This window comes from Lissotriton vulgaris, chromosome 5 (assembly GCF_964263255.1).
Source record: "Lissotriton vulgaris chromosome 5, aLisVul1.2, whole genome shotgun sequence".
In the NCBI taxonomy this organism is placed as follows: Eukaryota; Metazoa; Chordata; class Amphibia; order Caudata; family Salamandridae; genus Lissotriton; species Lissotriton vulgaris.
In genome coordinates, this window is record NC_141693.1 from 1796104873 (window position 1) to 1796117425 (window position 12553).

Below are 12553 nucleotides of genomic sequence, written 5' to 3' on the forward strand. Positions count from 1 at the left end.
GGCATATACGGCGCAGCTGGCAGGACCACTGCTTGGAATATTTCACGAGGTGAGGGATGGGGGGATGCTTCCTCCCACCCTCTGGGAGGGAGGGATTTGGAGGCTTCCGAAGTCAGGCGTGCCCATCAGCCTATAGACCCCTTACCATGCTTAATATGGACACCCAGGTGCTTTGCAAGGTGCTGGTGGAGCGGTCGCGAGCCGTGGTGGTTTCCTTGGTTCATGACAACCAAAGCGGCTTCATGCGGGGGTATTACGGCCCTCAATTGAGGAGACTTGCACATGTGATGCACTCTGTACACCAGCGTGGGGAAGACCTAGCCCTGGCGTTGGAGGACATCACTAAAGCGTTTGATACCCTTGAGTGGACGTATCTGATGGAAGCGCTTCTGAAGGCAGGCTTTTGGCCCAACTTCTGCAAGTGGCGAGGCTATTATACACGGCCCCCAGAGCCAGGGTGCGGGCTGATGGTATGGTGTCCAATTGTGAGATGTGCAGAGAGGCATGCAGCAGGGCTTGCCCCTCTTCCCCCTCATTTCAGCAATGGCACTGGAGCCGCTGGTGGCGAGTCTCCGCCGAGAGATGGAAGGGTTGGGTATAAGAGTGGGAGTTTTCCTTTCCAAAGACACAGCTTCTCTGTGGCCATTGGGTTGCATAGAGCTATAACTAATCTCTTACCTCTGATTCTCTAGCCTTTCCCAAAGACAGATTTTATAACACATACCACTAATGACATTTTTCTGGGACTTAGAGAGTACAGTGGATATGTTAGAAAAACGTATTATCGTGCACACAGGGAATCTGGGCATAGATGTCTGAAATATATCAGAGGCAGTCAGGACTTCAGTCCAGTAGAAACGGAACTTATGACAATGCCATAGTAAGCGAAATAGCAGGCACCACTTCTGTTTTGTCAGAGTTAAACTTGAAGCAGTTGGATCTCATCCAGGTGGCTACTGTGGTCATGCAGGTGTCAAAGCTGTATTTTGCTGAGTGGGTCTTGTCCGATAGGGAGAGTATCAGTTGGGTATTGTCTGTGTAGGGCAGTATGTTGATGTTGTGTGAACTGCTGAGGTCTGCCAGTGGGGGTCATGTAGATGTTGAATAAGGTTGAACTGAGAGATGATCTTTGGAGAACTCTACAGATGAGGTGCTTGGTGTGGTTGACTTTTTGGGTTCTTCCTGTGAGGAAAGAGCAGATCCAATTGAGGGCAAGTCTTTGGATGCCTGGTACATGTAATGTCATCTGATCAGGGTGTTTTTGGAGACCTTGTTGATAGCCGCTGAGAGGTCGAGCAGTTTTAGGGCTGTTGTTTCTTCTCGATCAAGAATCATCCTAATGTTATCTGTTGCTGCGATGAGGGTAGTCTCAGTGCTGTGTCTGTGCTGTGAATGAGCCAGAAACCTTATGCCATATGCAAGAAGGATGTGCCCTCTCCTCCACACCTAGGACAGTCTGTGCTCCTGTCTCTGTTCTTCCAGCTGAGTTTGACTAGAGTTACCTATATTTGGAGAACATAACTAAAGTGCACCAGCTTGAGCCTAGCATTGCAGGAGACCCGCTTAACCAGCTCGCAAGACAAATTCCATTTTCCTTCGGTCCTCCCCCAACCTCCCTACGTGCTGCAGGCTCAGTCCTGACTCTGCCCACCCAGAGTGCTCTATTCAGGAGTGTCACCATGTATCTCGCTGCCCCAGCTGTCAGCAATAAGTGAAGCGTTTCTTTGCCGGGGAGTGGTGGGGAAATCCGACCAAATTTCACTTTCTTTGCTCGCTATCTTAGCATACTGCAAGAAATACCCGCCTCCCAGTGTAAAGGCCTGCCGCACCCCCACGAAGGTGAGAAATTTCTCTCCTGGGTAGAGGACACCTACTGTCTCACATCCTCCCTCTCTCCAGCGCACTATGAACATATCCTCACTAATACAGTTGAAAGGCAAGAGCACCCAGAGACTGAGCTCTCAATCGAAGGGCGTTCTCTATAAGACCCTAGTGACTGTACGCTCCCATACCTTCGCCACCTTCTGCACTAGATAGGGCACAGGGCTAAATACGCTTTTGGGGTCTCTCTAAGCCCCCAGCGGAAAAAGCAGTGACTTATTTAGGCGTAGTTCCGCCACTACCTCAAAGCCCTCCAGCTGGGCCAGCAGCAGTGGCACCACCTCAGTGCATCTTCTCAAATACAACAGAACATCATTGCCATACAGAGAAAGCCAGCAGGGTTGCATTCAGATGCAGAGCCCTAATCCTCTCGATCCTTGGGGCCTCACAGAAATGGTCTAGGAAGGAGCAAGGTTCAAAGATATTGTCAAAGAGAAGGGCCAGAATAAGGAGCTCTGTATGCAGACTCATTTTTATGTTTACAAATGGCCAGAGACCGCTTTTTCAGAGAGATACCCCAAAGAAGGTGACAATATAAGTGTTTTTGTATTTTTTTAAAGGGTCATTCATTAGTGAAGCTAGTACTGCTGCCAAGTGTGTAAGTGGCCACTGCTGGTTATCATAAAGGGACTGGGGGCCAGGAATTTGGGGGGCCCACTGCATCACAAGTATGACTGGCTACCTTTAAAAAGGGGGCATCAGAGCCTATTGTTCTTTCAAGCATTAGGACAGAGGGGATGATCCATCATGGTGGGGACAAGGTAAAAGAGGCAGAGGAGATAGCCTGCTACTCAGGACTGCAGTTATCATTAGTGCAGCAGGTATTGTTGCATTGGGGTCACAACACCCCAATTATGGGGAGTAGTTTGTTTGGGATATCTGTTTTTGTTTGATGCATTTGCTGTTTTATAAGTCCCATATTTGGTGCGGTTCATAAGCTATAGAAAAAGTATTCCTGAAATCATAAGCCCCGCTCCCTGCACGCAGCCATGTCCCTCCCGCTCCCCCAATCCTTCCCATAAAGTTTTGGAGGGGGCCCGACCTCAAAACATTTTGCTTAGGGGGGCTCAGAGTAAAAAAGTTTGAAGACCTCTGCTGTAAATGATTATGAAGGCGGCCATAAAAAAAAACAACAGCGTCCTCATGTGGACATTTTCGGCGATATTGTTTGTGTCCAGTGGCAATGGGCCTTCTGCACTCGCATTGGTTTGATTTCTGGTCGTAACAAGCATGTGCAATGCAATAGGTCTCGCATTTACTTAAGTTTGAGCTATTGGCATTGTAAATTACTTCCTTTTTCATGATTTAGTTTTTAAAACATAAATAAAAAGGCATTACCATTTACAATGCCAATAGCTTAAAGTCGCGTAAATGCGAGACCTACTGCATTGCAAATGCTTGTTTCTTTTTCTTATGGGACAGTCGCCTAGAGGATTAGTGGGGTAGAGTCTGGCGGGATGTGACAAAGAGCTGGATCCTTTCACAAACAAGAATGGGTTTGTCATGCACACTGAGCACATGTACCGTTTGTCGTCTTTCTTTGTTTCCTTTTGTTGGTCACAATGCAAGCGTGTAATGCACTTACACAAACATGTACACTCGTGGAAGTGGGTCAGCCTTAAATAAATGACCCATAAAAATATTTGTTTTAAATATGTGAATAAGGTGTTATTACCTTACCATAAGGTGTCAGTCCTTCGTCAGCTGGGGAGTGCTTTTATCATCTGTGGTATCTCCCCATCACCATACCCTGAGAAGAACTGCAAGGATAAGTTACTTAGCTGTGATCCTAGTTCTCTTCCGGGGGTATCCTCATCAAAGTCATAAGCACTGAATATTCCAGCCCATGTGCGGGGACCCTTCTGGGATCCCCGCACATTCTTATGACTTATGACTTTGATGAGGATACCCCTGGAAAAGAACTATACAATCATCAGGAGTGAAACATAGGGTAATCACGTGACATCATCGAATCCCCAGGTGTAAGACCATACTTTGCCCAGGAGTGGTTTCACCCGAAAAATCTTGCCATCAACAGTTGTGAAATCATAAATCATGCTTAGATCCACTCCCTGTCACCTGGCATTTCAAATATTCCTCAGGAGACCAATCACACTGCAACAAGATGTGGCGTCACAGCACCACCAGGTATGAATCGGACCCGCAACCCGCCACTTAGGCATGTCCATAATACCAGGCAAGCCAACAGGCGCTGTGGTGACGGAGGCGGAGCCAATGGGCAGGTTCTATCACTGACTATGGGCTGCTGAGGCCGAGATGGCAGCTGCAACCCCAACCCGAAGTTGAACCAGTTCTCAGTCGGCATCCACTAGGCAGCATATATATACCTAATGCCAGAGCCGGCCAGTGCATTCTGGTTATGGTCTGACACATGCAGCATCGAAACAAACACGAGATTTGTAGCTTCGTCAGCCAAATCAACTACTTAAGTATGATGTCACACTTCCTTCAGGTGTGAGGTGCCAATGTCACCAGAAGTAATATATATATATATATTATAGCGTAACAACTTTCAAGTGTCCACTATGCGTGACACTTTCGATTAATCACTAATGATATCCCTTAAGTATATGCGCAATTGAACTTTCATTGTAGTGATAATGCACTTTTACCATATGATACATTCTCTTATTATAGGGAAGAGGATTTCCAATCTTACTTTCATTGGCAGAATATTGTTGATTTATCATATTTTACCTCCGTTGGATCGTGTGTACCTCAATCATGTAGCTCCACAAAGCCTGATCTTAGTACTCCTCTGAATATGAAAAACTTGTAACCTCCATATCGACCCAGGAAAACCCTTATAATTCTAACTAATTAATAATAATGATTTCCTTGCTGTTTATAGGCATTCAACGTAAGCAGATTTTCAAGATCAAAGATTGTAGAATTGTTCAGCATGTGGCAGTACATTTTGAAATCCTTGGTAGATTAGTGAGGCCTTAAAAGCTTTGCTTTCATTATGAGTTGCAAAACAGCTGTGAAAGAACAAGTCCATTTTTTGTTCTAGATAGCTTATTTTGAAAGGAAAATAAATACCGAGGCTGGAAAGGACATTGTGCCAAAAGGCAATCTTTTGGCAAGGCAGTAACGCATTCAGCTGTCAAGCGAGCCGCTTCCTTTGTTACGGCGACTAAGCGGGAATGCTGACTTGTTCTGGGGTTGGGTCATTTTGCTGGCCAGAAATGTTAATGGTTCAATGAGAGTCCGGCGGTCAGCAACGGTCACCTCCCACAGCTTCACTTTCTCCACTTTTGCCCAGTGCTGTGCACCTTCGTGGTCCACTCGCCTTTGGTCCTGCAGATCACATTTATTTCCCAGAACAACAATAGTGACCTGTATATCAAGAGAGAAGAGATGAATTATTATCAATATGTATTTAAGGTATGCTGATCCAAGGAGGTCAACATAATGCTTCTAAACATGGTGAACATGTTGGAATGGTAAAACAATGATACACTATGGACAATACAATTCCAACATGGCTGCACAGTCTGTAAGCAGTGGCTGCACAGGCAGAAATGAGCTACAATATGCTGTCACTGGACGAAACAGAATGTGAATGACAGAATGGACAGTAGAGTTTGTTTGATAATCAATGGCCTGGCAGACAACTACATCTACCAGACTAACAAAAGATAATCTAGCAAGGATTTTCACTGTGCAAACCTTCTATCTCCAGGGTTTAACAAAGAAGGTGACCATTAGACATACAGTCAAAGAATTATAAAAATGCGTACACAATTACAGTTCTCAAAACAACACACATCTATTGTAAGAGAGGTTAGCAAGGATTATCAAAATCAAAATCTAATACCCCCCGGGTTTCTGACATGGGGAGACCAGACTACTATAGCAATCTGTGCGAATACAAGTAACCACTATAGCTGACTCTAGGCTTTTGACAGTGTAATAACAATCCACCTTTAAAGGCCTACTCGCCTTAATGTATGCTTTCCACAAAAAATGTGTCAGGCGTACTGCTTTTGCCATATCTTTCATAATAAACAGATCAGATTTGTGCCATGCTTAGTTTTTACAAGTTCAATTTCCTCCAGATACCTCCTGAAGAATATTTCATGGACAAAACAGTGTGGTAACTGGTATGTAGTGCATAGCACACACAATTGGAAATGTGTGGCAGATACTATGCATAAATGGTACTTCCCCAGGTGTTTTTTGCACTGAATTCTAACACGGAATTGAAGCTGTGTATGTTAATGTAGGCTATTAGGGCAGTCCAGGTGAGAAGTCACCACTGTTGTAGTCAGGCAATTTGCTGGGTAAGAGCAAAGGAGGTAAGAAATGAATCAAGCATGGATGGCGGAACACACTCTTCTTCACTGAGTTTAGCTCTGAAATAAGGTTTAGGTCTGTGGCGAAGAGGGCACCCATGTCATATACTTTTGGGAATGTAGGGTTTGGCATGGAACTATCCAAAAATGACTAGAGGAGGAGTTTTTTTCCAGGTTTCCAGGCGCAATTGTCGAGTTTTTTGTGCGAATTCCCAAACAAAGGAAATCTATTCTGAACTTAGGAGGAATCTCACTGGAGCAATTTCCAACTGTTTTTGAAAATAAATCAGAACTGTGATGTTTAGAGTATATGGTTATGTCTGGTAATCCTTGTTGGCCGCTGCATTTAAATCCATTAACCCCTTGCATGCTGATGACGGCCCCCAGCCATCATGCACTACGGTGCTCATGTGCTGATGACGGCTGGGGGCCGTCATAAACCCGCCCACTCGCAATTCTGCCGCACAGGCGCAGAATCGCGGCCGCATGGAAGGGGTTAAGCAGACCACGTTGCATTTTCTACTCCAAATATACATTTTCAAATTGACTCAAAAAACAATCTGCAGTCAGGTTGCTACCTCATATGGGTGCAGATTCGTAGTTTTTTTCCCTGAGGTGTACTTTTGGAAAATGTTGTGAATTCCTACTTGCGACACTGCAGGGGCATTTCTGCATGCATAATTGTACATATGAAGTGGAGAAGTGTGGCTCACTGGTTAGAAGCGGCAGACCCTGAAGCAGAGATCGGCCCGGGACCAGGGTTAAATTCCCGACGCGGCAGGGTCTTGGGTCAATGTCCGCGGACTCGATAATTCTCGCCTAGGTGCCTACGCTAACCATGGGTCCCACTCTGCAACTCTGGGCAATAGCTTGCTTAATCTCCACAACGGCCCTAGCAACGCCGGGGATGCCTGGCTTCACCTTGGGGGTGCCCTCTCACAGGGAAAGCCAGGACGGGTTCCCCAGCGGTATACAGCGCCAGGACGCCACGTGACGAGGTAACAGTGCGCTTTACAAGTATACATACATTACATTACATATTGAGTTATTGCAACTTGTGGGATTCATAAAACCAAACTCAGAGAATGTTATGGTATGTGGTACAGGTTTCTCCAATGAGAAGCTCATGAGCAACTGGTAGTTCTCCAGCTACATTTAAGAAGCTCTACTGTGTGTAGTCCAGTTTACTAAATTTAAAGATTTTGCTTGGCTGAATTAATATATCTATACCACAATTGAAATAAGAAACTCTTATTAGAAAAAAGGTCGGAGACCCTGTTCTAGATCATGGATGTGTGGCATGTAATATATATAGATCTTAGAACCTACAGGAGTAGGTGGGTTAGTGTGTGTCTGTGTCACCCAAACCTTCTCTTGTCCGATTGCATCACTTACATGAAAAACAGATTTTATAGCAGTATATCAATTCTAAACTCCCATGCTTTGTATACACCTCACATCTATTGGTTGTATCTAGAATATTTTCAAATGTTTCGAAAAATAGTCCTCAAAGAGATGATTAAAGCAAGTCTGTCACAGCGTGGTGTGCGTGCATCAGATCTAGCTTTTAGTTAGCCAATAGAGAATTATCTGACACTGGCAACAGCCGAGGATAGGTCGCGACTGATGTTCTACTGGAGAGCTCAGCACAAGCAAATGCTGTCTAGCCAAGATGGCCTTTTGGGTTTACAGAAGCCAAGGAGGAAAAGGAAAATGCTACTTACCCAGTATGCATCTGTTCTTGGCATAAGTTCTGAGGCCTTTGGGGATAAGCTGGTGTTAAGTATCCCAGTTTTAGGGACTAAAGTACACACAGCTGAGGGGCAAGTCTCTCTTTGGATGAAGGAGGCAGTTGATTCCATCATTCCCCTGAAACCAGGTAAAAGTACCAGCAGAACTCCTTCTGCTCAATGGTTCTCGGTGTAACTGGCTCTCCTAAAGACGGACTGTAAGCGCTTTGAACACCCTTGGAGGGGGAACTACCTTAATGAGAATAGGGTGCTTTACCTGGCTGCTCTCAATCTGTATCATAAACGCATTAGGAAAGTACGGAGGGAGTTTTACATTGAGCACATTGATGCAGCTAAAAATTGCACCAAAAATATCTTCAATGTAGTGAAAGAATTGTCCTCTTTAGATCGCGTGACAGCCACAATGCCAGCCTCCTCTGAATATTGCAATCCAGTGCAGACTTTTTTTATGAGCAATATTGATAAAATCTATGCTACCTTCCCTGAAAGTAGCAGGAATCACATCCCGGCTTCTGTAATAGATGGTCACGGAAGTGAGAACAGTTTTGCTTTTTGTTTGCCTGGAATAAGCGAGGTTCTCAAACTCATGGAGGCAGTTAAATCTGGGTCGCCTTTAGACTCGATCCCCCCAAAATACCTGAGGCTAGGGAAAGAAGTAATTGCTCTAGTTCTTACCTCGCTCCTGAACCTCGCTTTTATCTCGAGTGCAGTTCCTAGTAATTGGAAGCAAGCCATGGTGGTTCCATTGCTAAAGAAACCTAGACCCTGCACTCCCAGAAAATCTTAGACCCATATCTTTACTACCTTGTGTGGCTAAAATTGCAGAGAAGCATCTTAACAGTCAATTGTCCTTATTCCTGGAAGAGAGACAAGTACTCCATGAAACACAGTCAGGGTTCAGACCCCAACATAGTACAGAGTTGGCTCTTCTTCTCGCTTCAGAGGCTCTAAAAACTGCTGCTGATGAGGGAAGAACAACTGCTCTGATCCTCCTAGACCTAAGCGCCACTTTTGACATGGTCTCCCATGGCCTTCTTTTAGAACGGTTGCGGGAGGCCGGGGTCGGTGGAGTGATATGGAGATGGATTAAACATTATTTGGAGAACAGATCCTTCCAGGTTCTACAGCATCCTTTTAAATCCAGAGTCTGCCCATTGTCGCAAGGGGTGCCGCAGGGTTCAGCTCTCAGCCCTACCCTATTTAATATTTATATGCGCCCCTTGGCAAACACTGTGTTGAGACATGGGCTAAAACTGGTATCATATGCTGATGATACACAGCTGATTGTACCCAGGAGCAAAAGGAGGCAGGAACGGCTGCCAAGTTTAAGGCCTGTTTGGGGGAGGTTGCCAACTGGATGAAGCTCAGCTGTTTGCAGCTGAATGCGGGTAAGACGGAGGTGATGGTAGTCGGTAAGCAGCCCTCCCTTTGGTCACACCTGTGGTGGCCGGAGGAGCTGGGACCACCCCCGACCCCTAAGGCCAAGGTTAAGAATCTAGGAGTGTGGTTTAACGAATCCCTTTCATTCTCCAAACAGATATCAGAAGTGGCTGGTGCCTGTTTTGTCATTCTTAGGATGCTGCGTAAAATTCTGGATCATCTCCCAGTAGAGGCTAGACGGACTATTATACAGGCCCTTGTTACGTCGCGTCAAGACTACTATAACATCTTGTATCTAGGGGTGACCCAAAAAAATGTACACATCCTGCAGAAGGTTCAGAATGCTGCAGCTCGCCTAATTTTGAATATTCCTAGATGGGCCTAGGATGGAGAGGCTCAGAGGAAATTACACTGGCTCCTCATACAGGCAAGAGTCACCTTTATGGCCTTATGTTTCACTCACAGGATCATTAAAAAGAAAGGTCCTGGCTTCTTGCATCCCCTTCTTACTGCCTATATACCTGCACGCTGCCTAAGGTCCTTGGGCAAGGCAAAGCTTATTGTGCCTAAGGTTCGGAAGGTACGGGCTAGTGGGAGTTCCTTTGGCTTTCTTGCAGCGAAAGCCTGGAACAACCTCTCTGCTGACTTAAGGATGTGCCCATCGGAGACTTTGTTTAGAAAAATACTTAACACGTGGCTATTCCGCTGGCACCCTGATGGCCGGAAATAGAGCCTATGTAACTGTTCTATAGAGGGGTTCTGGCTGCAGGGTGGGTGGGTGACCTCTGGCCCAGCTGTTGGGTACTAATTTGGTTTTTAGCCTGGGACACTCCGTTGGAGTAACCAGCCATTCTATAAGCGGTATAATAATAATATAGAGCTGTAGAATCATATGCTGTGCGTAGATCGCCATCTAGTGTTGGGTCCGGATGTTTTCACATTGTTTTTCTTCTAAGAAGACTTTCAAGGTAGGTAAATTGTTTTCCCTCAGAGGGTGATAATGGAGTTAGTAAGAGTAGTACAAGGAGATGTCCATGAATGCATGTATCTAAGTAAAATGTTACTGCAACAGGTATAGGTACCCGGGGAGGCGGGCGGGCGCATATGACTCTATAGCTCTATATGCCAAGAACAGATGCATACTGGGTAAGTAGCATTTTAAATTTGAGGCGTATGAGCTGTAGATCATATGCTGTGCATAGACTACATAGCAGTTATCTCCCAAATCCGTGGCTAACCTGTATCTGTTGCAGTAGTCTGAAATAGTGTACATAAAACTGCCAGGCCCACTCTAGCTTGTTGTCTTGCTAACACATCTGCACAATAATGTTTTGTGAATGTGTGAGGTGTAGACCATGTAGCAGCTTTGCATATGTCATCTATGGGTATATTATCTAAGAATGTCATAGAAGCCCCCAGTTTGCGGGTAGAATGTGCTCTAGGGGGAACTGCTAACGTTTGTTTTCCTTTTGCGAGCATATTTGAATGCACTTGACTATCCACCTTGCAATACCTGATTTTCATATGGAATTGCCGTTGTATGGTGGCGCAAAAGCGACAAAAAGTTGATTTGTGTTAACCACATGGCTGCTGGCCGTTTTCCCCCCCCCTGTGCTGGAAAATGCCATTTTAGTGGCACCATGACGAGCTCAGCTCGTCATCAGCACACGACACCCGTGGGTGATGACGAGCTGAGCTCGTCATCAGCATCGAAAGGGTTAAGGAAAGGTTTTGTTCTTTCTATGTAATAAAGCAATGCTCTCTTCACATCTAATGTGTGTAGGGCACGTTCTGCCACTGAATCTGGTTGGGGAAAGAACACAGGTAACTCAACAGATTGATTGATAGGAAAAGCAGAAATGACTTTAGGAAGCAAATTAGGGTTAGTCCTTAGAACCACTTTATTTTGGTGCATTTGTAAAAAGAGATCTTCTATAATTAATGCCTGAATCTCACCCACTCTTCCGATTGATGTGATAGCAACGAGGAAAGCAACTTTCCATTTGAGAAATTGCAGTTCACATTTGTGCAATGGCTCAAAGGGTGGACCCTTTAGAAGAGATCAATGTTGAGATTCCACACTGGAGCAGGTGGACGTCTCGTGGGAATGACTCTTTTGAGTCCCTCCATAAAGGCTTTGATAACAGGTACTCTAAAAAGAGATAGATGTTGTCTATTCTGGAGGTATGCAGCTATTGCAGCCAGATGTAAACATATGGACGTGTACACTAAATTGAAACGTTGTAGATGTAATAAATAACATATCATATTTTGTACAGAAGCATCAAGCGGGTTGATGTGGTTGTTATTACAGTATATCACAAACCGCTTCCACTTTGCTGCATAGCAGGCTTTTGTGGTAGGACGTCTAGCCTCTTTGATAATATTCATGCAGTCTGGCGGTAGATTATGATAGCCAAACTCTAAGACTTCAGAAGCCAGATCGCCAGATTGAGTTGACTGGGGTCTGGATGTCTTATGTCTTCATAGCTCTGTCTAAGGAGATTGGTTGCAAGACATAGTTTTTGGTAAGGAACTACTGAGAGTTCCAATAGGGTTGTGAACCAAGGTTGATGTGCCCACGTAGGATTAGTGTCAGGGACGCTTGTTTGAGTTTCCGAACCACTCATGTAATGAGTGGGAGAGGTGGAAAAGCGTAAGCAAATATCCCTGACCAATTCATCCACAGTGCATTGCCTTTGGAAAATGGTTGTGGATACCTGGACATGAAGTTTGGGCATTTGGCATTTAGATGTGTGGCAAACCGGTTTATGTGTGGGAATCCCCACATTTGTAAGAATGGGTGGAGAACTTGAGGGTGTATTTCCCATTCAGGGATTTGCTGTGTCTGATGACTCATCAAATCTGCCAATTAATTGTCTACTCCTGTAAGGTGGTCTGCTAGGAGATATATTTTGTGATGTATTGCCCATTTCCAGATGGTCTGCGCTAGCTGTGACAGCTGGAGAGAGTGTGTCCCTCCCTGTTTTTGTATGTAGTACATAGCTGTCATGTTGTCTGTAAGAATTAGGACAGTCTTGAATACTAACTAAACTTGAAATGCTTTTAGCTCCATAAAAATCATTAGCAGCTCTAGATGATTAATATGAAGCTGCTTCTGCTGAAAGCTTTAAATCCCCTGAATTGTGTGGGTTTGGAGATGCGCTCCCCAACCTGTCAGTGATGTGTCCGCTGTCAGGAAATCTGTGGAACCGGGTCGCT

The 12553-nt window shown here is 45.0% G+C and overlaps 1 protein-coding gene across 3 annotated transcripts in view; it reads right to left on the reverse strand.

Moving 5' to 3' along the window:
- Window positions 1-2922: 2922 nt before the first annotated feature.
- Window positions 2923-12553, reverse strand: part of NKIRAS2 (NFKB inhibitor interacting Ras like 2) — a 158947-nt gene continuing 149316 nt past the window's right edge. For all 3 annotated transcript variants that reach the window (XM_086924151.1, XM_086924148.1, XM_086924149.1), the window contains exon 4: window positions 2923-5241. In XM_086924151.1, coding sequence (XP_086780277.1) covers window positions 5002-5241 — 240 coding nt within the window. In that variant the 3' untranslated portion in view covers window positions 2923-5001. The remainder of the gene's footprint in view (window positions 5242-12553) is intronic.